This window comes from Cyclopterus lumpus, chromosome 11, assembly GCF_009769545.1.
Source record: "Cyclopterus lumpus isolate fCycLum1 chromosome 11, fCycLum1.pri, whole genome shotgun sequence".
NCBI classification, from domain to species: Eukaryota; Metazoa; Chordata; class Actinopteri; order Perciformes; family Cyclopteridae; genus Cyclopterus; species Cyclopterus lumpus.
In genome coordinates this window covers 7,927,028-7,951,916 of record NC_046976.1, presented here as the reverse complement: position 1 = coordinate 7,951,916, position 24,889 = coordinate 7,927,028, and the positions used below count along the sequence as shown (strand labels likewise).

At 42.1% G+C, this 24,889-nt stretch overlaps 2 protein-coding genes across 4 annotated transcripts in view; both read left to right on the top strand.

Moving 5' to 3' along the window:
- Positions 1–191: 191 nt before the first annotated feature.
- dennd3a (DENN/MADD domain containing 3a) lies at positions 192–21,726 on the top strand. Of its 3 annotated transcripts, none has more exons than XM_034545898.1 (30): positions 192–351; positions 3,806–3,894; positions 4,554–4,709; positions 4,890–5,025; positions 6,052–6,167; positions 6,361–6,491; positions 6,598–6,709; positions 6,844–6,963; positions 7,212–7,310; positions 7,446–7,565; positions 7,814–7,929; positions 8,219–8,374; positions 8,527–8,623; positions 8,711–8,814; positions 9,302–9,507; positions 9,574–9,733; positions 10,286–10,442; positions 10,709–10,931; positions 11,720–11,799; positions 12,576–12,755; positions 12,873–13,043; positions 13,742–13,871; positions 14,189–14,296; positions 16,197–16,294; positions 17,869–18,023; positions 18,263–18,329; positions 18,545–18,617; positions 18,722–18,840; positions 19,125–19,262; positions 19,365–21,726. In XM_034545898.1, exons 2-30 carry the CDS (start codon positions 3,814–3,816, stop codon positions 19,557–19,559), a joined length of 3,804 nt encoding a protein of 1,267 aa, XP_034401789.1. In that variant the 5' UTR covers positions 192–351; positions 3,806–3,813; the 3' UTR covers positions 19,560–21,726. The 3 variants fall into 3 exon arrangements, with proteins under 3 accessions (XP_034401789.1, XP_034401788.1, XP_034401787.1); XM_034545897.1 differs by having other exon boundaries at positions 3,784–3,894; XM_034545896.1 differs by lacking the exon at positions 192–351 and adding an exon at positions 2,187–2,359.
- A 2,490-nt stretch (positions 21,727–24,216) lies between these two features.
- The window catches only part of LOC117739480 (solute carrier family 45 member 4), a 38,138-nt gene continuing 37,465 nt past the window's right edge, over positions 24,217–24,889 (top strand). Inside the window, exon 1 of the mRNA XM_034545900.1 lies at positions 24,217–24,382. The gene's annotated coding sequence lies outside the window, so the exon portion shown is untranslated. The remainder of the gene's footprint in view (positions 24,383–24,889) is intronic.

The window sequence follows — 24,889 nt, the reverse complement described above, 5'->3', positions numbered from 1 at the left end:
CGCATACATGTATTTTTATTGACGTCTCTTCGCGTAGCACTACACACAACTCACACCAGAGGGCGCCATAGTACACTTTAGTCAGTTCTCGGAAGTGTAAATGAGACAAAGAAAAACTTTATTTTGAAATGTTGGGAAGTTCCGCTCACCGTAGCGCTGTCAGTGCCTTTAGTTTGACAGGCCAGCGGCAAACCGCACGGTGTCAGTACCGGTTCAATCCCAGCGCAGAGACAGTCAGAGGCGGAGTTGGACGTTGGAGCTGTAGCGTTACGACTTGTCCACAGATGTGTGACCGCGTCGGCTCCGTGTGACTTCTGTCCAGTGGGAATGGTCGAGTCCAGTTAACTTCAGGTCAGTCTTAGATGTTCACCCTGCTGTGTTAAGAATGTTGCTCAACTGGTCTTAAGTCAGTCTCATGTGCATTGACTGTCTTTACGGTAACGTCATGCACCAACTGCTGAATTAGCACGGGCCGACGTCGCTGCTGGTGACAGACGTAAGGTAAAATGAAGTTACCTATTGTTACCACGTTTCGTTGAGATTCACCTCGTATGCAACACGTTTGCTGGACAACGATGGAGCACGGAAACAAGTGAGACCACAGGTTGTGTCAGCGTTCAAATACAATGATTGTTTTCCTCTTCTTCAAAGTGTTACCAAGTGAGGAAAGAAAAAGCAGTAACACATTTTAAAGACTGTCTTGGTAATATAGACACTCACTCATGTCCTACTGCATGCAATGTTTCCACTGGCTCAGGTCATGAATGATAGGCTCTAGTGTTCCTCACAAACCAGCCACGACCTTGTAAATGTAGTCTGGTCCCCATTGAAGGGACAAGCCACCCGTTTAGAGCTCACCCTCGTCCTCTCTGTCCCCAGCACAGCTCAGTGAACTCTTGTGAACGTGCACTGGTGTTTGTCATTTCACCAGGATGTGAAGTCAGAGGTCGCTCCATTTGCAATGAACATGCATATGTCCAGTCTAGGTTCAAGTTCCAGTGTCGTTAACAGGTTTAAAAAATCATTGACTTATTTACTGTCCATGGGACTGTGCCAATCTCCAATTAAGAACTCCATCTGATACTAAATTTAGAAAAAAGCTTGTTGCAAGTCTACAAACACTTGCAGGTCTGCCCCATGGCCCTTAAATTACTTCTTTTAAAGCTGGGGTAGGAAGGTTATTTTTGCATTATAGGAATTAGGCAATAAAACAACAACAACAACAATAATAACAACAACAACAAAATAAATGACATAATTTGAGACTACAGCCTCCTTGAGCTCTGTCCCCTAAGAACCTTGCAGCAGTAGCTCGGGAACCTGTTATACGGTGGAAAATATATGAAAACTACAACTTTTTTTCTTTTGCAAACTTGTGGGTGTGTAAAGCCCTATGAGATACTACACTGTGATTGGAGGCCTCGGTGAGGTGTAACATTGCCGAAGCGTTTCAGAGATGGAGAGATAGCTAACGATAGCTGCGAGCAGAAGGCTAAACTATGAGCAACATTATTGCCAGACTCTATTTTTGATCTGTCTGGTTTTCCTTGTTGCTTTGCAGTGATTGCTGTTTCCAATGTTGGAATAGCAACTTTTTTCTTGCAGGATGTCCCACCGTTGAATCGGGCTCTCATCAGAGGGATGTGCACGTGCGTCTGCGTTTGTAGAACAGCCAATAGGAACGTCCTCTTACCCATGATTGGCCAAAGTCTCCCGTCCCGTGCTTGGTTTTCTAAAGCCCGAAAGCAGACACGAGAGGAGGTGCAGTTGTCCAGTTTTCTCTCAGCCCACTGAAATTACAATATGCTGTGAGGTTATTTTGGATCGTTTTGCCAGTATGATGCCAAGATGTTTTAACCACTTCCATTTCCGAAGCAGCCTCCTTCCCCTATCCCTATTTTCAGTTCTATAAATTAAAAAGTGTTGTCGACTACATCGATGTCTTGTTGTTATAGCTCCTGGACAGCCTCTGCATGTCTGCATGGAGGCTGCCTCTATAATCTTTGTTCGTTATGTTGACGTTAGAGATATTCCGGTCAGTGGTGTTTTTCTAGTGGAATCTTTGTCGACCATAAGGGATGAAGAAAGGAAGTGCAAGCTTTTACTCAGAAGGCCGCGCAATATGAACTACTCGATTCACATTGTCTTCCTCTTTCCACCTGTCTCGGTCTTGCATGCATGACATCTGCATTTTATTAAGAGTGTGTGTGTGTACGCACGCAAGAGACTGTCCTGCCAGTTGATGTGTGTGAGATGGTTATAAAACTGCTATGATGGCGGACATAAATGAGTTTATGAGAAGTGTAAATGTACACGCGCTCCTACACGCACATGGTTTCTAAGATTAGGGGGTTTTCAGGTAATACATTACGTGTGTGAGTATGTGTGTGTGTGTGTGTGTGTGTTTCCGTGACACAGCAGGGTGGTTAGTTAGAGGCCGGAATGGCCTGAAGACTGAGAAGGAGAGAAAGCAAACAAGCGTGTCGAAGGTGAAGAAAGAAAAGTAAGTAAAAACGAGAGAACAAGTACGGGATGAAAGAGCAAAGCAGGGAGGTGATATGAGAGGGGGTAGGAGAGGAGAGAAGAGAGGAGGAGAGTTAAACGACATGAAAGAGAAAGGTCGAGGGAAAAGAAGGAACATTTAGTGCAATTTTGTCATAGATTGTATTTGTGGATCTGCCTTAACGGAGTGGTAGGTAGATTGATTTGTAAGGACTTGAAGCAGTTCTCAATAAATGTTTGTGTATTCTAATTTTTAGTGCGCGTGGAAAGTAGCTCAACCTATTTAAAAAAGATTACATGTTGTCCTTGTAAGGAGGAGAATAGACTCACAGGGCAAGGAAGTTATGCCATGTAACCCTCTGCAATAACCCTACTTAGATTAATTTTAGATACCTCTCTATATAGTGTAGTTACATCTTATCTACAAAGGGCACTGTGCTCAACCAACATATCTTTGATGTTCAATTCTAGCGTATTTTTCTGAGAATATTAACTTGAGTTAACTTTAAAACGAATTGGCCGGAATAGAGAGATCTAAAATGAATGGATATGTGTTTGGAACATCCAGCTGCAGTCAGACCGAGTGCATCAAGTGTTTTGAACACTAACCACACAAAACCAAACCGTCTGTTAGTAGTTACAGTAACCTGTTCCCGTCTGTGATTCTGATTCTGATGACACATGTGGTTTACTGCACCAGTGGACAAACCCTAACATCTGTTTGTTTGGGTGAGTTACATGTTTAGTATGGCTTTGCGTCAGAGTGTGTATGCGTGTCAGCACACATCTGGAGGAAGTTGCCAGAAAAGAAATGTTTCTGTGTGGGGGTTATTTATTTTTGCTGGATTTTAATTGTAGATGATGTGTTGTGCACATTAGATCACTCAAGCTATAGTTTTGTCATTTGGGAAACTGGAACTCATCTGGTTTGGGAATGTTTTGTGAGTCATGGCCAAAATATGAAATCTTTGAACCATTAACTCCTTGTGCTGTCGTTGATGTTGTCCGATGTTACCAGAAAGAGTTTGTGATGCATAGCACATCTTCTATCACAGTATGTGTATGTTTGCAGTGGAAACATGCTTTGAAGATAAAAGATAATGCCGTGAATTGAATAGTGGAATAAAAGAGGAAATCAAATGTACTCCTTAGATTTGCAACATTTCCTTCAATTACCTAGATGTAATATAACCAGAGACATTGAGGTGGTATCTACCTCAGTGCATATGTTCATGTGTGTGTGTGTGTGTGTGTGTGTGTGTGTGTGTGTGTGTCTGACAGTGTGTGTGTGTGTGTCTGACAGTGTGTGTGATGGCAGAGCTCCCGTCTGGACTGCTGGAGGCATGTGTAGTGGTTGGAGCGCCCAGTGATAAGCTTCGAGACATATACCAGGTATATCACACGCAAACACAAATAAAACTTATGCAAACAAACATATGTGGACAGCATTTACTCTTTGCATGCTCCTTGTATCAACATATACTCACAAGAGTGGCGACTACTGCGATCGGATTGCTATTGAATGGATAGCAATCTGAAGACAGAGCATGCTCACGACAGGTGTGCATAGTATCTAACACACAGACTTTGAAATGGCAGTAATTAAGGATTATGAAATACCATAAGTATGATTGAGTTCAAGTGTAGTTTGGTAAAGGATACAGGATACACTTAAAAAGAGGATACATTTATGGTGTACCACACAGGTATTCCTAGCCTAGATCTGATCGGTCAGATGCATTTAAAAGGTTTGGATAATTCCCATAAAGCCAGTTTTTTTTAGCCATCTTGGTTATTTCAGGCCCTTTTTTGAATTGCTAAAAGTATACTTTATTTGCCGTTTTGAGGTAGTAGTATTGTATTTAAATACTGTCATGGTTCCAATATACACAATTACTGTTTCTTTTACTTAAACTTGTGTGTTTATTCTTCACAGCTTCATATTCACATGCACCTAAACATTTGATCTTAAACACTGAGTTAATAGCACAGCTTAAAAAGCAGTTTATGAAGACATTATATGTGTTTTATTTTAAATATGTATGTCATAGCTTCGTCTGCAGAGTAAGTCAGATGAAATCCCTCTGTTGGAAGCAGAGGTACTGCAGGTCCATGCCCCGCCTTTTGTTTCCAAGGAGACCAACTCCAGCCAGTTTATTGGACCAGCTTTCAGTCGTGTCCAGAGGAGGAGGAGCTTTATCAAAAAGGTAAACAAAATGTTTTTTTTAATTTGAAACTCTAAAGCCAAATTCAGATATTAATGGTCAATTTGAGACGCTTAACATGTGGATAAAGGATTGGGCGTTTCAGATCACATTTAGCAGGCATCTTTGTTGATCACTTTCAGAAATAACCTCCACATTTGTTGTTTTTCTGGTTGTTTGCAGAAGAGGCGAGATCGTGCTGCAGAGGGGTCGCCTGGCGGAGAAACAAGCAATCGTACTGAAGCATCCTCACCAACAGAGGACATCAGTGTCCCAAAGGATCTGGACCTCATCGCGTTGCCACAGCTCTGTTTCCCTGGTAACGTGTGTTTCCTCTGTGACAAACTTAACATTTCCACGTTTTGAATTGAATGAAACGCAATGGTGAAAATTTGTTCTGCAAATTCAACAGTCCGTATAGTGGCAGTGGCCATCTCGAGCAACACAGTTTTTTTCTCTTGCCTAGTGTGCTTTGCTTACTTCTTTAGTGCATGGCATTACATGTCCAAACCTTGATTTCTACTGATCTGACTACACAACGTCATGATGTGACTGATCACGAGTCACAGATCATACTCTTGAGAAGAATCTTGCCATAACCACCGTCATGGATTACTATGTCACTTGAATCCACAATGTACATTAGGCACCAAAACCACCCACTGGTATGCAGACATGCACTACCTTATTATCCTTTCGCCATATGTCTTTCATTATAATGGCAAAACTCTGAATTTCCCAGTTAATATTGCGACTTAGACCTCAGGCTGAAAGGGAAAGCAGGACTTGCTCAGACTGTGTTTAGCAGAGAAGGAGAACTGTGGACCCGGACTTGAGATATTGTTAAGCGGTGGAAAGAGCACTTTAAGTAACTCCTGAACCTGGCCAACACGTCCTCTGTGCAGAATTTTGGGGAAAAACTCATCTATATCCCTGGCAGAAGTCGCTGAGGTAGTCAAAAAGCTGAGATTTGCCCTGAGATGCTAAAGGCTCTGGACATTGTTGTCTTGACTCACACATCTCTTCAGTGTCGCACGGAGACAAAGCTCTCGATTTACCAATTTCATCTACATTCTCACCTATGGTTATGAGCTTCGGGGATTGATCGAAAGAATGCGATCGCGTACACAAGCGACCGAAATGAGCTTCCTCCATAGGGTGGCTGGGCTCAGCCTTAGACACATCCGTAGGCAACTTGGAGTAGAGCGGGTCACTTGGGCATGTAATCAGGATGCCTCTTTTGGCAGTGGATGGATGGATGTTTATGTGAATTTAATTCCTAAATGACATTAAAGTGGAATACAGTTCAACTCTGCTGAGAGACTTCTTGGTTTCCTTCGGATAGGTGGTCTTCAGTTAGCCAATGAGCAGAGAGAAGACAGTTATCACTTCTTGGTTTTTACCGACCTGTTTGGGAACCGAACCCATGGAGTTGTCGTGCAATACTACAGAGCTGTGCAGGTATGCACACACACACACACACACACATATACACACACACGTACACTCATACACACATGCACACACACACACATACACACACACACACACACACACACACACACACCACACACACACACTCTCTAACTCTCACTCAAATGTTAATTCCAATGAATGTAGACAGTTGTTTTTCATTGGCCGTCTGCCCTGTCAGTCCTGTCAGGAAGGTGCTATCCAGAATGGCCACAGGGGGAATTCGTCAAAGTCCCGCCTCTATACACCTTTTGCTGTGTGTATCATCTCCAAGTTCCGCTATTACAATGCTCTGAAAGACTGCTTGTCATGGTAATAATTTCTATTGAACACATAGAGCTGATGGATAACCTAACCTTGGTTAAGGTGATTTGGTGACATATTAAACCTGTCTTCCACCTCCGACTCTCCTTCCCAGTCTCCTGGTTCTGTTGCGGCCTACGAGACAAGCTGACTTTGAGGACACCATAAAGGAATTTTCCGCCAAGCTGTCCCTGGTCCCTTTACCACCACCTGGACAGCTACATGTGGTCAGAAAAAAACGTTTTCTCTCTGTTGAGATATAGAATTTTCTCTCACCTTCACGTTATCTGTATTTGTGTCTATGTGACCATTTTTAATTGCTAGATCTTTACAGTAATATGTGTGTGTTTCTGTGTGTTAGTCCTTCAACCTCCGTCCCATCCACGTGGTTCTTCCATCAAGGGAGGATAAGGACAGTCCTATTATCGACATCGACCTGCATCTTCCTTTCCTCTGTTTCCCGCACGCAACACTGCTCCAGGTAATGCAGCACACAGAGACTGCTCTTGCATCGCGTAGAAACACAAGAGGGAGTCTTTAAGAGATGTCAAATATATGTATTTAGTCATACAAACGTACCTTTACTGTGTTTATGGGTATTTCTTTTGAAAAACAAGATACAAGGAGGTATAGGCAGGTCCTTTATTTCATAAAGTACATTGTAAATATAGAAAAACAGGAAACGTTGCTATTTTAAGGTAACACCATGAGGCCCGTCTCTCTCTATAGGTCCTTTCCTTCCTCCTTCAAGAGCAGAGGCTGGTATTATTCTCTGCTGACTGGGCCAGACTTACTCTGGTAGCGGAGAGTTTGCTTTTGTACCTGCAGGTCAGTAGGCGGGAAACATTGTATCTTACCATTTTTCTATTTTATTATGACTTTGAAGTAATATTGGATAACTTCCTGCAGCATCCTCTTATCCATCATTTCATTCATCGTCTGTTCCTCTGACATCTCTTTCAGCCTCTGTCCTGGCAGCAGCCTTATGTTCCTGTCTTGGCGAGAGGAATGCTGGACTTCCTCATGGCTCCCACAGCCTTCCTGATGGGCTGTCACATCAGTCATTTTGAAGAGGTCGCTGCAGTGAGTAGCATTCACTGTTTACACACTTTATTTATCAGCATCAAGTATTGTATTTAACAATAACTGGTTCTCCACTGCATTCATCTTTATTCAGTATCTTACAGAAGCTTGGTTCACATATTTAACAGTAGCTGCCTGTTAGTCTAACACAGCAGAGCACAGTCAGACTGTGTCGTAATGAATTGTATCCATTGTACCTACAATGTGTGTGTGTGTGTGTGTGTGTGTGTGTTTACGTTTTTGTACAGGAGACAGAGGAGCTAATTCTGGTGAATGTTGATGATGGCATCATTCAGTCGTCATGGTCTGAAACCATTGACCTACCAGCTATCCCTGTGGCTGCAGCTGAGAGCTTTATGTCAAGGTAGCGCATGCACGCACGCACGCACGCGCGCAGCAAACGTGATGGCTGTGAGTTTGCTTCTATCGTGGCCAGAGACACAGTGTACCACTGCTCTTCGATGCAGAATTTAGGTTCACTCAAATTAATTTGGGTACTTGAACCGCCAGTAGAGTAAAGCTTGAACAGAAATTAAATCTACCGCCTAAATATCGGCTAAATCAAAAATACAAAGGGAACACAGTTTATTCAAGAAAAGACCTGTGAGTCTGTTCTGGTCTGATCTTACGCACTTGGTGTACTGTGTGTGTAGGGCAGAGGGTCTCCAGCTTCACTATGACCTGGAGCTGTGTCATCTTGGAGCGGGCACGGATGCCAACGCACTGCGATGCCAACGCAGAGACTGGCAGACACGCCTCAACACACAGATACAAAACATCGCTATGGAACTCATGGTCAACATCTTCAGGTAAAGCTCTCCGAGTGTTTCATTTACGAATAGCTGTGGAAATAAAATAAAGAGGTCAGGAGGTATACGTTACATCTTCAGATATATTAGACTAAATTAAACCATTTCTCTGTAACTGTTCCTCGTTCCATCTGTCGTGCTGTCTTTGTCAGAGGCGTCCAGGACTTTCTAAACCATGAACACAGAGTTTTCAACAGCGAGGAGTTTCTGAGGACCCGGGAACCAGCAGACCAGCTCTTTTACAAGAAGGTACACTCACACATTTTTACAAACAAGACACGCACACACAAACTCAAACTCTGACAAACTGATGTTTTTCTTTGTTGTTGGCTCCAGGTATTGGACACTCATATCTTCCACTCATTCCTGCGAGACAGGCTGAATAGGAAACAGGACGCCTTCAGCCGCATGGAGCAGAACACGCGTAACCATGCACACAAGTAGGATATCTTCTAGTATGATGTCATAGCTGAGGGATAGTGGACCGGGCAACTGTGGGTATAAAAGTGCAAGCTGAGTATTTTGTTTGTTGTGCACTTAAAACAAGTATATTTTAAAGATCATGTAAAGACATAATCAGGTTACACGCTGAGTGGGTATTGCCACCTCCCATGAGACATACAGTCCTGTAAAGTAGTTTTCTAGCTTAAACCCTGTTTGAGGAAATAATTAGCAAATCAATGGATAATGAAAATGACCATTAGTTGCTAGCGGGACAAACACAGCTTTCATATAGTTTGTATATACACTTAAGTAGTGAATAACTTTAATCAATTAAGTACTGTAAGAAAATGAATCATCTGGGTTTATTGCACAGCCAACCCCCATAGATGAAAAAATAGATTGTCTTCATGTAATGATATAACTATTGACAGCGATCATAACTAAAGCTGTTTAAACATCTGTCTCCTCCGCGTCTTTCTCCAGGAATCGTGCGATGACGGAGTCTCCTCGGCGTCCTCTCCTGTCAGATCTATCCAGGAGTGGCTACAGCAGCTACGCCAGCCCTAGTGACAGACTGAGCCGGAGGCTGGGAGCCAGCCTGCCGAACCTGGAGCAACCTGCCAGCGATACTGGGACTGCCATCAGCTCCAACAGACCAGCTTCCCTCAGGAAGATGTCACCGGATGTTGGTCAGTAAGGATTTAATGGAGAGTCAATTAAGAGTCAAACTATTTCTAATTTCCTTTGTCACCCAGGGTTGAAGATTCCTCAGAAAGCGGTGAAGGTTTTCCGCCTCCCAGAGTTCCCCCCTCCTCTGGCCTATCATTACGTCCAGAACTATTATTCTAACATGGTTTCTTCGCTGGGGAAGGCTATTAACGCTACACCACCTGAAGAGTCTGCCCTGATGGCCAGGTACTAAGAGGAGATATAACTGAGAATGGATATTGTGTGTTGTTCAATATTCAATATCTGTATGCTGTATTTAAGTATTTTCTGCAGTGTATTTATTTGTGTGTGTGACTCATTGTTTTAATTCCTGATCCATGAACTGTAAACTCCATCAGTAAATATAATCTATATTAAAACTTTTCAAATAAAGCAAATAAAATGCTGTAAAATGATCTAGCAGGATTTGCTTATATGCAGTGGGCCCTTTTTGGCTTAAACTGCAAATGTGTTCCTGCAAACCTCAGCCAACCCGTTTTCTGAAGCGGATGCTTCTGTCAGATTTCCTGCTGAGTCGTTCTTTTAATTTTTTTTAAGGGAAATAGTCAACTAGAAAAACAGGTTGTACACCATGAGTTGTAATATTCTTTTTAAAAACATTCACTCAGTGGTGAGGGATTGTATCATGTATGTGTGAATAATCTGATAATATCAAAATTGTAAACCAACCAACGACTTCTAGACAACTGAATAATCCTTATCAGACACCCAACCCAATCCATCTGTCGGCTTTTCCAGGTACCACTACCTGCGAGGTTTGGTAAACACGGTGTCCAACAGGCGTCTGGACGCACTGGAGGACTTCCAGAGCCTTCATAAGACCGACTCAGACATCTTCCCTTCTCAGATGGTTAAGTCTCTGGTTGACTCTCTGCCAGAAGCTGAAAGGTTACAGGTCAGTCTGTCATGAATGGGGACACTGTGCTCGTTGTAAATGCAGTTATCTGGATTCACTTCAGTTGATCGCATCATTTATATATAGGTCAAGTTTAACTTTTAAGTATTGTTGTTGGGGTGTACTACACAAGAAACACCATTTGCTCAGGAAAAAGTCATTTCTAATGTTATCAATACATCAATTCACAGTTGTATCAAAACTTGATGATTCTGATGACCATGTTGATTAGCGCCGTAATAATGACTGATAGAATCTCTCCACAGGCGGACAAACGGCCAGAACTGAAGCGGCTCATCAGTCGGATCAAGAGGGACCAGGAGCGGGAACAAGCGCGTGACGGCAACGGGCGTGAGGAGGATGCCGTAAAGCGCTTCAAGCTGCCGAAAACGTATATGCAGCTCGAGGAGTTTGTGAAATGTATCCAGGAGTCCGGCATTGTAAAAGACCAAGGAACCATACATAGACTCTTTGACGCTTTAACTGTAGGTAAGTGGTGTCATATACTGCATTTACATCCACGGATGTGTGTATTATGTGCTTTTAATGCACATTTATGAGAGCAGCTCTGGCCTTTTTTCCGTTCTTTTGATCAAACGGTCTCTCCCGAAAAACTTTTCTGACAACTCCCAAGTTGCGGCCTCAGCGCACACAGACACACACACACACACACACACTTTCTCCCTCTTTCTAGGCAAACACTCATTCCTCCGGTTAATCATTACCTCACCCCTTCTTGAAGAAGTTGGTCATGCAGGGCTGCTTGGTGTTGTAGGTGTAACCAGGGCTGCAGTGGTAATTTACTGGCCTGTAGCTGGTGGCGAAAGGCAAATATTATAAGTTGCATATGGTGATGCACTGAGCAGACTTGAACGCCACTGTTTGTACATTGTACATGAAACTGAATGTTACATATATTTTGTGGACTAAACTTTATGCTCAGTGGTCATTGCCAGATGGCTGTGCCTGTATGGGACGGTGGGTGCGGGGGAGTGCACTGTGTACTGTATCATAGTTGTAATGTACAGGGAGGACTGCGACCCCCAACTGCTCACTTTGAAGACAAGCTGGAAGATTAAACTGCTTAAAAAAGGAGTTGCCCAGTCAGCTACCAGATGTTGTGTGAGAGAGAGAGTAGGAAGCTGAGCATTTCTATACAGTTTCAGCTCAATCATTAAGATCGATCTAACGTTTTTCAGCGTCACAACTCCTCTGGCTGTGTTGGCACAGAGTCATCCAGGATATCTAATGATGGAAGTGTGTGTTTGTTGTTGCAGGTCATCAGAAGCAGGTGGGTCCAGAGTTGTTTAGAGTCTTCTACACCATCTGGAAGGAGACTGAGGCGGAGGCACAGGAGGTCTGTATGTAGGCTTTACACGTAACATACAACTTAAAGGCCCACATCTGGAATATATGGTTTAGGCCACATCAACTGCAGTTATATTCACATTCACAGTGTAATAGTGAAGTGTGACTCAGATGGAAAATCTATCACGATGTGCTTGTCAGCTGATCATAATTGAAATTTTAAGGCTTATTTTACGTCCGCTAACATGCATACATCAGGAACTAAGATTATGTTTGCATTTGAGCTTGTATTAGTTTAGGTCTTTTAAAAATGTTTGTAAAAGAGAAAGATCTCTTGTATCTAATAATCTATTGAATGTTATAATAAAGATCTTAAGATTGGCTGAAAACATGGCGACTCAAACAATATAGCAATATGTGAGCTGCGAGTAAATTAAACTGTAATTAAGAGTTAGCAATCGAAACATTTATTTAATTCTTTGATAATATCAATACATTTTGTTATTTTGACTGCAAACTGAATGAATATCATTTTTCCAACTCTATTCTTCAGCAACTAAAACTCCAAAAGAGCTTATAAAGATAGTAGTCATTGTTATGTCAGATACATTTATTAATCAATGAATTTGATTTATTTGGGACTTTTTTTGGCGTGTGACATTTTGCAAATTGTTTTACTGTAACAAATGCGTTTATGTATGAACAACCTATAACATCAAGGCCAATACAGACCCATAAGGAAAACCTGCTGTTGAAAAGGTTTTTCCTCGACCAGCTGGCAAACCAGTGAAATCAGCTGACTCAGGTTTTTTGTGTGATCTTCAGGTGTGCTTGCCAGCGTCCGTCTCAGAGCACATTGAGCCCAGCGAGTGTGTCTTCAAGCTGTCCTCCTCTGTCAAGACGAGCCGCGGTGTGGGGAAGATCGCAATGACTCAGCGACGGCTCTTCCTGCTGACCGACGGACGACCGGGATATGTGGAGGTGGCGCAGTACCGAGATTTAGAGGTTTGACAAAAGGAAGGACAAAAGAGCTTTGGAGACTTGAGTTTGATCTCTAGGTTCAATCTCAGTTGATGATCCTGCATAGTGATCTACATCCTTTCTTCCTCTCTTTTCCTCTAGGAGGTGAAAGTGTCCTCGGCTCCCTTCCTGCTCCTGAGAATCCCCAGCCTGAAGCTGCGTGTTCAGGGCAGGAAGGAAGCGTTCGAGGCCAATTTGAAAACGGAGACTGAGCTATGGAACCTGATGGTCAAAGAGATGTGGGCCGGGCGCAACATGGCTGACCAACACAAGGTAAAGCTATAACTGAGTGTGTGTGTGTGTGTGCCAGTATGTGCCAGTATGAGGGTATGCTGTGTATGTGGGGGATGAATCAGAAAAGAGAGGAATAACTGTACGAGAAAAAAAAGATGATGTGGTGAGTTATCATGCGCCTTTATTACTCATAACTTGGCCTTATCTAAGTGTGTGTGTGTGTGTGTGTGTGTGTGTGTGTGTGTGTGTGTGTGTGTGTGTGCGCGCATGTGCGCTAACAGTCATCGTAAACTTCACTGACCTTTAGTAGGTGTGGTTGAAATTTCCTGAGGCGTACCCGAACATAAATACGCACTTGAATAAAGACGGAAGGTTTCCTTTGTGAAACCAGATGATGTAACTGTAACATCTCTGTCTCTCCTTTCTCTCTCATGGTTACTCTCCCCCCTCTGTCTTTTACGGTGAATAAGCCTCCCCAATGGCAAGACCTCTGGCAGCATTGCACCAAGATCTAAACCAAATCATCCACACATATGTATCTCTGATGTATCTCTCCAAAGCAATTATTTGTTTACAATTGAATCCGTACTGCTATTCACACCCTAAAATCAGGTTTTCTAGACTTACTTTCACAGACGTCTTTTGTACAATCTCATTGTGATGCCTTTTTGTGAAGCACTGTCCAAAGTGCTACATGTCAAGTTGTGGTGTAATTGTGAATGGATCTTTGTCTCCAGGACCCCCAGTACATGCAGCAGGCTCTGACTAACGCCTTGTTAATGGACGCAGTAGTGGGCAGCCTTCAGAGCAGTAAGGCCATCTACGCTGCTTCCAAGTTGGCTCACTTTGACCGCATCAAGATGGAAGGTAACGATGATGATTATTGTTGTTGATTCTCTCCTGTTTGCTTTACTTTTCCATAAACATGGAAGGCATTATCACTTCAGTTTGCTTTGATTCAGTTTGGATGCTTTTCTGAGGCACTAAAACCTTTTGTTATTCTGAATGTACGCTGTGGTCAATGACTTCATTTTGGTTGCAATTTTTTGTCAGTTCAGAAGGGTTTGAGAATATTTGGACATTTTGTTTGTGTTCCTCCGTACATGATGACTCATCCGAGGTGTGGAGATTTGTATTGCTGTTTGAGGGTTAACTCTCTTTAACATTGGTTTGCGTGTCTCTAGTGCCGATGATGGTCCCCAAGACAACTGCAGAGACGCTGAAGCACAAAATCAACCCCTCGCTGGAGCTCGCCGCTCCTCAGGCTGTAGATGTGCTTCTGTACACACCAGGTAAAAACTGTCACCAAGCAATCTCCACTCTCTCTCTCTCAAGCGATTTTCACATTCCAGAGTTTCAACTGAGACACCAACACACGGTCACTGACGTATACACAGACAATACACACACATGACCTTTGGTTTGTAATCGCCACTCAATCCAACATAAAGAGACAGTTTAGACATAAAGCTGCACACAAAGTTTCTGAACCTCCGAAAACACAAGGAAGTCGGCCAGAAATGTACGAATATATGAGAAGGGAAACCTCACCTTAAAGTTAAGTTGTCATATAAATATAGTTCAGCCTTTCCAGTGGGAGCTTTGAAATCCTGTGAACAGAATAAGTCAGATCATCCCGTTTCACATACAGCAGCAGTAAACATGTCAACAGCAGGTGTGATGCCATCCCTCTCTGGGAAAAACAGTAGTAAACGTTTGGCTTGTAATTCTGCAGAAAGACCTCTTAACTTTGCTGCACTTAACAAGAGATTAAAAGCAAGAAGAAGCTCACCTGGAAAGTACTCGTAGGTACAGAAGCAGTGAGTTTATTTAAGTAGATCTGAAATCTGAAATTATTTTATTAGATCTGAAATCAGATCAGTTGAATCTCTGGAATGTGAAATAATGCAGAAACACAAAACTGTGTACATCGAATGTGGAAAACAAAGCTTTACAAAACAAAAGGCTCAAAGCTCATATGCCAGTTTGGTCCTCTTCTGTAGGGACAATACATTTAAATAGTTTTCGAAGCCAATGCCGATGAAGAACATTCAAAATGTTTATATTTACTGGTTTTATATGTACTCAATGTTTTTATGGAGTTTAAAAACTATTTCCAAAAGACTTTGTAAGTAAAATGAGAGCCAAAAGAGAGCCAAAGAGTGCAAAGTGTTCAACAAGTGGCATTAACTTAGAGACTCAAATTACTTTATATACTTGATAAATCTTGGAAAACCTAAATGCGGAGACCTAAAACACAAAGGGTCACCAGATATCAACAGTGCTCTCCTCAACAACGTAAAAACACAATATAAGTAAACATCTTTTAATAAAATGGAATTCCTCCAGAGACTGGAACAACAACTCACCAAGGAGCCCTGAAGCTGTTCTGGCAGCTGTGACCGCCCAACCCTTTTCTAAGACACAGATTGTTCTTTTATTCCGCCGCCCATCAGGAAGTCCCAGCCATCACGTTTGACCTTAAAACACAATAATTGTTAACTGTTGTTGAGCCTTTGGTAACAGTCCTCTGACTTTACGATGTTGGGGCAGACAGACTGGCGCACTACGTGGCAGGAAGAGAAAAGGCAGTACGAAGCCCTCGGCTTCAGTGGACCGACCATATGGGGCCACTTAGATGCCCGGCTGGTGGCGGGCTGACCCCCGGGCGCTAACACTCGTCCTCACTGATGCCCACATATACAGACTCTGTGCAGTTCTTCTGTCGCAATCCGCTCTCAGATTTCTGTTGGCAAAAAGAACAAATCTGGCTATTCAGACCCTCCCTGCCTGCCTCTTTCCGACACTCCGGTATGAATATAGGTCACTGAATTGAATTTCTGGCGTAGGGCCAGTTCACTCCTACTTATCTACCCCCTCTTGCTCTCTCTCTCTCTCGCTCTCTCTCCTTTCCCTCTGTGTCCCCTTCTGTTGCTCCTCCTATGAACGACAGGACGCCACTTTTTTTTTTTTTTAAATAGCGCTGAAAATGTTACAGGATATCTGACCGTTAGGTGAAGCCTGGGCGGAGTCAGGCAGCAGAAAAATAGTTTTGAACATGAAGTATTTCCATTCAAACATCCACATTTCCCTCTTGGCCTCCTGGAAGAGTAAACACTGGCAGCTGTAGGTCACAAGGTTTTTTGCGATACGGGACTGTGAAATAAGTGATCATTGCTAAATGTGTTTCAGGTCAGTTGTGGGTGTCTGTGAGCATGGGGAAGGTGATGGTGTTTGATGCCTCCAGCTGGTCCCTCACACACACCTGCCACGTTGGAAATGCAAGACTGGTAACAAAAACATACACACACACACATATACATATATATATTGCACCCACTGATTTCAAATTCTGCCCAGGAGTTATGACAAAACAGAATCTGACGTTTCTAACCAAAATCTCTCCAAGTGAATTGGGAAAAGTGAACTGACTACTGAACGATTTTACTTAGTATCTTTTTTTTTCACAATTTTTGCATTGGATTTAGACATAAGCTTTTGTACAAGCATGAACCATGGATGCATTTGAGAACTTATTTAAGATAAATATGTGTGTATCGCTCACCGTATATATTGAAAAACTAATGCTGTTGTAATTCTTTGGTAGCGCTTGACGTGATGTTTGACTTCTTCGCATCTGGACAGGATCAGCAGCACATGCATACCACTGACATCAGATACAGATTCAACTTTTTCCCTCAGGTTTATTCCTGGATGCTTCACCTCAAACAGTGGCAGTATTATCTGCAGACTTGCACATGTTTTGTACAATGTGTTTTGAATAGTTTTCATTCCCTCCAAGACCAAAAAAGTTTCGGTGCAAACATTGACTTTCACAACAAGATACAAACAAGTAAAAGTTGGGTGGAGCATGTTCAATGTAAATGAGGTTAAGGATGAGTGTAAAGGTTGACCTTGACTCCAAGCGTGTGTGTGTGTGTGTGTGTGTGTGTGTGTGTGTGTGTGTGTGTGTGTGTGTGTGTGTGTGTGTGACTACTAGGCCATGTATTGGAGCATTTGGACTTTGCTCTTACTTCTACACTAGTAACCTGACGGATGATTAAAATAGAAAGCAGATTTTTCTTTTCTTTTTTAGTTGTGGCTGAGCATCTTTATATAAATATTATAATTTTATTCCATAAATTATTTCCTCAGTCTGAAACTGTAGAAACAGATTATGGTATTAGATGCACTGCAACGTGTTCAGGCACTAAGTGTCGTTTAATAGGAAATGCTACCACCTAGTGCAGAGTTCAAGTAGTGCACAATTAATTTCCACCCACACAGGTGTCTGATGATTAATTGTTCATCCGAGTGACGGCCTGTGGAAGAGAACTTGGGTAAAAAAGTTAAGTTGTCTTGGCTACTGTGGAGCAATGTTTAACTCAATTACCTCAAGCTTAAAGTGACGTCTTCAAATATTCTGATGTCAAAAACCCAGAAGTAGTCCATTTTTTCATCACATGACATAAAGAAAAGCAGCACATACTCACGTTTCTTTTTTTGGGGGGTCTGGAATTATAACTTAAGCGAAATTGTCGATTATCAAAATATTAGTACATTTATTGTCTGTCATTGACTAATTAATTGCTAATCACTTACCTTGTGTTTTCTAAAGGAAACGAGTGTCACTGATGTCAAATGCAGCTGAAAATACAAAAATAAGCATGTAGACATTGAACATGTGAGACCTTACTGTATGTTGCCTCCTCTAAAGAGTCTATTAATTCCTATTATTCATCCACAATGTGTTCATATTTAGTCTTAAAACCTAAAGTTAACTCGTATGTGTAGACACCTGGCTGTTCTCTGTAGCTGTGTGAATTCTGATCAGCAGTGTGTCTTTCTGTCTCTCTGTTTTCAGAACTGCATGCTGGGAGTTGATAAGGACCAGGTCTGGATGGGCTCTGAGGACTCTGTTATCTACATCATCAGCATGGTGGCCATGGTCTGTAACAGACAGCTGACTGAACACCGGGCGGAGGTCACCGGACTGTCGCTCGACACGGACAAATACAGGTAACACACACACACACACACACACACATGAAGCATACTCCGGATAAATCCTACACGCTTGCAACATAAGGTCACATGAACGCATGACTGCTCATACACATACACACACACACACAACTGTCCTGTCACACAACTTTGACGTGCACTATTTCACCCAGTGTCCCTTCTATGTATATTTGTGAAGTTAATGTAGGGACCCTGTCTTTGTCTGACCTGTCACACGTTCATATGTTACCCAGCCAGAAGGTGGCGTACTCCTGCAGTGCAGAGGGAAGCGTCATGGTGTGGGACGTCTCAACACTGCAGGTCCGTTTTTAAACCAACACAAGTACTAAATACATCAGAATGCTCACATAAAAGGTCGAAGTGCAATAAAATAATCATTGATACATTGATAGCTTACAGGTTAATTCAAGGGTAACATTTTTAATTCTACCTTGTCGTCAGAGCACCTGCTATTAACTACTTGTCCCTCCTCTTCTCATTGTCCTGTTATGGTTTTTATGTCACTAACCACTCAGGTGAAGAGACAATTCCACCTTTCCTGCGACCGCCTGCAGTCAGTCTCCAGCTGCAACGGGACGCTGTGGTGCTGTGAGTCTCCCGCTCTCTACATTACGCATTAAAACAGCAAACACGGGAGTCGATGTTGTGCAATCGAATAATCTCTCTGTTTGTCTGCCTGCGTTTATCTCCAGCTTCCAGGGACAACATAATGGAGGTGTGGAGGAACGGTTCATTGAAACATCGTCTGACTTTACCAGAGCAGCAGAGAGGAGCCACAGCTACATTCAGCTCTATACTGCTGTTGCCTGAGGTACCACACTCATCTCTTTCTCTTTCTCTCTTGGTGTGTCTAGGTTTTGTATTTGAGTGTGACCCTTGTTCCTCAATGTGTGTGTGTGTGTGTGTGTGTGTGTGTGTGTGTGTGTGTGTGTGTGTGTGTGTGTGTGTGTGTGTGTGTGTGTGTGTGTGTGTGTGTGTGTGTGTGTGTGTGTGTGTGTGTGTGTGTGTGTGTGTGTGTGTGTGTGTGTGTGTGTGTGTGTGTGTGTGTGTGTGTGTGTGTGTGTGTGTGTGTGTGTGTGTGTGTGTGTGTGGTAGAAGGAGGAGATGTGGAGTGTTTGTGTGGACTCAGGAGAAGTGTGTATTTGGCACTTTGAGGACAGTACCAAACCGCATCACCGCGTGGCTCTCCAGGACTGCGCCGGATGTTACTGCATGATCAAAGTTAAAAACCAGGTCAGTACACAGTACTGATGGAACACATACGAAACACTTCAAAATCACCTTTTAAATTTATTACAATCCATATTTTAAAAAATGATCCCTGTTTCTCTCCAGGTATGGGTCGGCGGTGTTGGCCGCAGATCCACCAAAGGGAAGATCTACATCCTGGACACAGAGCTCCACCAGGTCCTGAAGGAGCTCCACGGCCACAACGACAAGGTGACGGCACTCTGCTCTGCGGAAGACCGGTACGTCCTCAGCGGAGCTGGCAAACACGACGGAAAGGTCGCCATCTGGAAGGTGGAGTAGAGTCGCGTCTCTGGAAATGGACTTGTTTTGAAGTTGGAGCCATCGCTGTGCTTAAAGTTGCTCCGGGACTCCCTGTGAACTAACACGCTGCAGAATCTGCAAGAAACAGAGGGAAGGTCTGTGAATTGGAAAGAAGATTGAATTCACGAGTCACCTCAATGTCTCATAGATATGAAGGACTCACATGGTGGCTATAGGAAGCACCAGGTTTACATGTATTGTCACCAACTGAGCAGCTCCTCCTGCCTGCTCTGTGGTGGTGTTTTGCAGTTCCAAATACTAACAGTACTAACACGTTATTTTTCGGGAACATGAAGGACAAATGAAGACTGAAAAAAGAGAAGTGGGCACATGTTGTGCTGGTAATTTTTTTGTTTTTGTATCAAAAGTGCTTTTCTTTGCTGAAGATTTGAAAAAGAAAAAGGTGTATTATCATATCATGCCTTATTTAATGCTGCACCCTGTTTTATATTGAATATGATCACACTTTTATCACGTGGGAACATTGTGTGACTGAGCGTTGCCGCCGACTGTGTTTTTGAGTTGAGTTTCCACAGCTCAAAGGAGTCCAACTACCCTGAAAACAAAACTCACATGATTGGAGATTTCACCATTATGTGGGAAAGAACTTTTTTTTTCATTTTGATAGAAGTTGATCTTTAATGGACAATGTATCGCAAAGAGGAACGGGGAATATGATGAAAGATGATACATAGTTGGGATTTGGACTCTGACATGTGATACTTATGTTTCAGAGCAGCTCAAGAGAAACAAGCATAGTCCTGCAACAACTGGAATCTGATGAAAACACACAAAATAAGGACCAAACCACAGTGTTTTTCTCTCGTTATATTTCTTTATCAAATACTTACCTCATTGTTAGACCCATTTACATTATTCACATGTTCTCTATTTATTTTCCTACACCATTACACTATATATATATATATATATATATATATATATATGTGTGTGTGTGTGTGTGTGTGTGTGTGTGTGTGTGTGTGTGTGTGTGTATATATACACAACTTTAATTATAAAGGCTTCTCATATGTATTTGTGTTCTGTAGACATTTGTGATATATATTATATATGCATTTTGTAATTTTATATGGATTTCTAACTAGTCATTATTTCGATAACATTATTTGTATTGTGAAACAGAATAGACTGAAGTTTTCGTTCACATTCCTTTCTTCTCTCCCATTATTTTTGGGATTCTTGAACACTTAGTAAAGAAGTAGGCACACACATCCTTTTTTCTGACTTGTTCAAATTTGGTTTAGCGGGACAGAAAAACCGATGTGCGCCTTCTTCTTTACTTTAATGACAAATGGGATCATTTGTGTTTGTATCACCTGAGGCTCAACTTGTATTGATGTATGTATACACTGCATATGACTGGTGAATGTGAACATCAAAAACATTCCTTTTGTAAACTAAACTGGTGACAATGAAACAACTTAATACTTTATATGACACTGTATTATATCTTCAAGATTTTCTATTATTCAGTGAACCAAGTAAATACGGTTTACCACGTTAAAAATAATAAAATACTTGAAAAGACGTAATGCAACGGGTGAGGAAGTCTCATGAGTAGATACAGCTTCACTTTAAGGGACTACCAGTCGAAGATTATTGCTCCCAACAATCCAACAAAGTCATCTCAAAGTTGTATGGCATGCATTTATTACTGTGCCCATACCAGAACTACATGCTGCATGCAAATGATTTGTTGGTTTATAGTTGAAAATGTAACTCCATCCCTGTGTGTCTGCACTTCCCAGAGTTCACCAGAAGAGGGAGCTATTTGATACAGAGAGAAGTCAATGCCAGAGCAAGTCTTCTGATGAGAGTTGATTGAAGTTTAGTTCCACAGATCAGAACCCACAATATCAACATAACAGAGCTATTTCCTTTATTAATCAATCTACCAATTTTTGGTATTGGCTAAATTACTAACCCCTATGTTTATGAAATGGAAGAACAAAGTGACAAATCCTCATTCGATAAAGTGAATAACAGCTGTGGATATACAAACATGTGACTTTGTTTACTGAAATTAAAATAGTATATGTATTGTACTCTGCGGGGAGTGTGTAGAACAGTAAGTGTTATATTCACGTAAAGAGCCGTTATTCAATAAAATCAATTCCTCATTCAACCCAAAGGTTCTGTTTTGGGTTTGTTTATTATTATTTTTCTTTCACAGTACAGTACTGCTCCCCAAATAAGTCAATTTAACAAATGGGCCTGTACATACCGTACTTGGGAATGTGCAGGTATGTGCAGTTTGTATTGGTATGGAATCTGTATGTGCATGTGTGTGCTGGACATTGTTGTGTTACATAAAGCCATAAGCAGCTGTTAATCTCTCACTGTGCAGGTCTACTCATATACCTCGGCTGCAGTAAATTGCTCCCTGTGTCTCCTGCAGCGCTTATTCACCAGGTTTTTAATCCATACATGTTTACTTACAGGAAGCAGGAGCTAGATTAAGAGTAAAAAAAAAAAAGAAACACAATTGCTGTTTGTGCAGAAACCTGAAGCGTTGAAACAATAACTCAATAACAATAACAATAACTTTAAATTATATCACTCAATACTTCCCCGTCTTTGACCCTCAGACATTCTCTGGATGTAAGTCTTTAATAAAGCCCCCTAAAAACCAACAGTGCATAAAGACATCACTTTGGCATGTACAGTGGAATTTCTGCACACAATTATGATATTGTTACGGTTTTGTTACGTGTCATGTTGTGTGTTTTCCTCTCCCTCCATGTTTTCCTTTCAGGTGCCCATCAGTGGCCACCTGTACAGGCCAATCCGGCTGCACCTGGGTTCCAGAAGGCCATCTAGCCAATCAGCTGAGTGGGCCCCGTTATAAAAGGGAGAAAGCCTGAAGAGTTCAGGGGTGTCTTATGTTTCAATGTACCCACTGACACTGCTAGAGGTGCAAGTTTGTGGTGGGAGGTTGAGGACAGTAGGTACGTTTGGGGTACCCTGTACATTTGTGCACTCACGTAGGTACTTTGTCTCTAAAACATTAGACTATTGGTTGGTGCCGCCTCTGTATTGTTTTGATGGACTTTTATTAGAAAAGCAGGTGAAGCCATTTTGTTTGTTTCTTTCTTAGTGGTAGTTAACCAGGCCTAGTTTTGTTATCTTGATTTCTTTTGTTTGGCACAACCACAACTGTCCCAACCTCTCCCACTTAGTAGAACTTTTGTTTTTTTTGTTAACCCCAGTCATAATAAATGTTATTTTGAAACAGTTACTCCTCCTTTTGACTTCTTTTCACTTATTCTTTGACTGCCATGTGTTCGTCCCCCCACGTATCCCCTAGACCGCGAAGGTTATGACAGACGGGATATAAGAGGATGCTCCAGGAACAGGAAAATGACAGAGCATTCAAACTACTAAATGTCAGTTCTCATATTTGTTGCATCATGTCTTGACATCAGGCAGCTCTTTAACTCTGAATGATGATGATGATGATGATGATGATGATTATGATGATGATGATGATGATTTGGTTGTTTTAATGTTTTTAACCTGTTATCTGTCTAGAAAAACAGCTGTTTCAGGTTATAAAGCTTCAGGTATATAAGTGACACGGTATGCACAACATTATTTATTTATTTTATACATCAAGAAACACATCTCCCATTGCTTCTGTCTCTTCAGTTTCCGTCTGTGTTTTAGTACCAGTTCCTCCTAAAAGTAGGCTTCAGAAGCCCAATCATAGTCAGTCTGGATGGTCATACACAGGGAGAAGCAGAGGGAGATCCAGAAGCTGACAGCGCCATTTGCGTGCACGTTGTTGCTGTTTTTTTGTGATAATTATGGTGTTACATAATATGGCTGTCATGCATTATGAAACTTAACCTACCGGAGTTGCAGGGAAAATCAGAGAGATTAATATAGATGTGTTGATGCCCTTGGAGGCAGGGGTATGTTCATACAGTGTTGGGGGCTGTGAGACCAAACAATCAATAATGGAAGTACTCAGATTATTTACTTACATATATAAATATCATACCATAAAACTACGTAATTATCAATAAAGGTCTCGGATTCAAAAGTTGTGTAATAACATGTGTGCAATAGGCCACTTAAGCCTTGTTGCTGGTGAAGAGTGAGCTAATTTAATCCTATTTGTCATAATTATTGTTGTTTTTATTATCTTGGTGTTATCGTTGCTGCAGTCTATTTGTCGTCATCATGGACACGCTCTCTTGGTAAACGTATATTGGCAAGAGGGTGTGTGTGCTTGTTCATGTCATGTCCTTGCTGCAGTCCTGCAGTACATTTTCTGTTTTGTTTGTTTGGTATTTATTAACGTAGTTTTGTTCGGTTTGCAAATTTATTGTTGTAGCCCAAGTCTTGTGTATGATGAATTGTTTGAATCTGAAAAGTAATATTTCCCTTTGAGATATGAAGGAGATGTATTCTAAGTATATAAGTAGCTTCGCATATAATGTATATACCGGATAGTACGTCAGACGTGTAGTCTTAGTTCCTACTTTCTGTCACTGAATATGTTTTACGTTGTTTACTTAAAAGTGAGCCTCTCCGCTCCTTTCTACCCTGTCACTGTTGCTCCGCCCCTTTATGCAAAGCACTCTGTGACGTCGACGGAAGCTAGCGTTTCGCTTCTTCTTCCGACAGCTATTCCTTTAAAGGCGTATTTAAAGCCCTGGCTTCAGTTGCGGCAGTAACAGACAACCTATGCAACAAAAGCTGCTGCAGAGACGAGCGACTGTCCGACCGCTCAGCGGACACAAACACGGAGCCAGCGGCTGACACAACCCGGCGAGGTGAGCTCCGCGTCTGGGTAAAACACCGGCGAAGAGAGGCGACTGATATTGAACATTTAGTAGCCGAGGTCGGTCTGCTCCGGCAGGCGGAATTCACAGCATCTCAGGTTGCTGCTGCAGAGAGAGACTGAGGAGGAGGAGGAGGAGGAGGAGGAGGAGGAGGAGGGGGGCATTTACAGTAGTTTGTTTAGGCCCGTGTCAAAAACAAGAAGAGAGGGGAGGCTGGAGCCGCAGACAGCCTGGGACAGGTTAGGTTGCATAATTAGGTTGCGCTGATTATAAAGTGTTTATAAGCAGGATTTCTGAATGGCGTTTCAATGTAAAGCAGGTTTAAAAAGACACGTTTGTAATTTGGACAGTAGACCGAGCTTTCATTTCCTTCATCGCTGAAGGGTCGACTCCGAACACACACTTTGTGTCATCAAAACAAAAGAGCTCGGTATGTGTTGTTGCATGCTGGGCTTGGCTGCTCACCAATTAAACAATCCAATACGAGGAGTTCCCTGC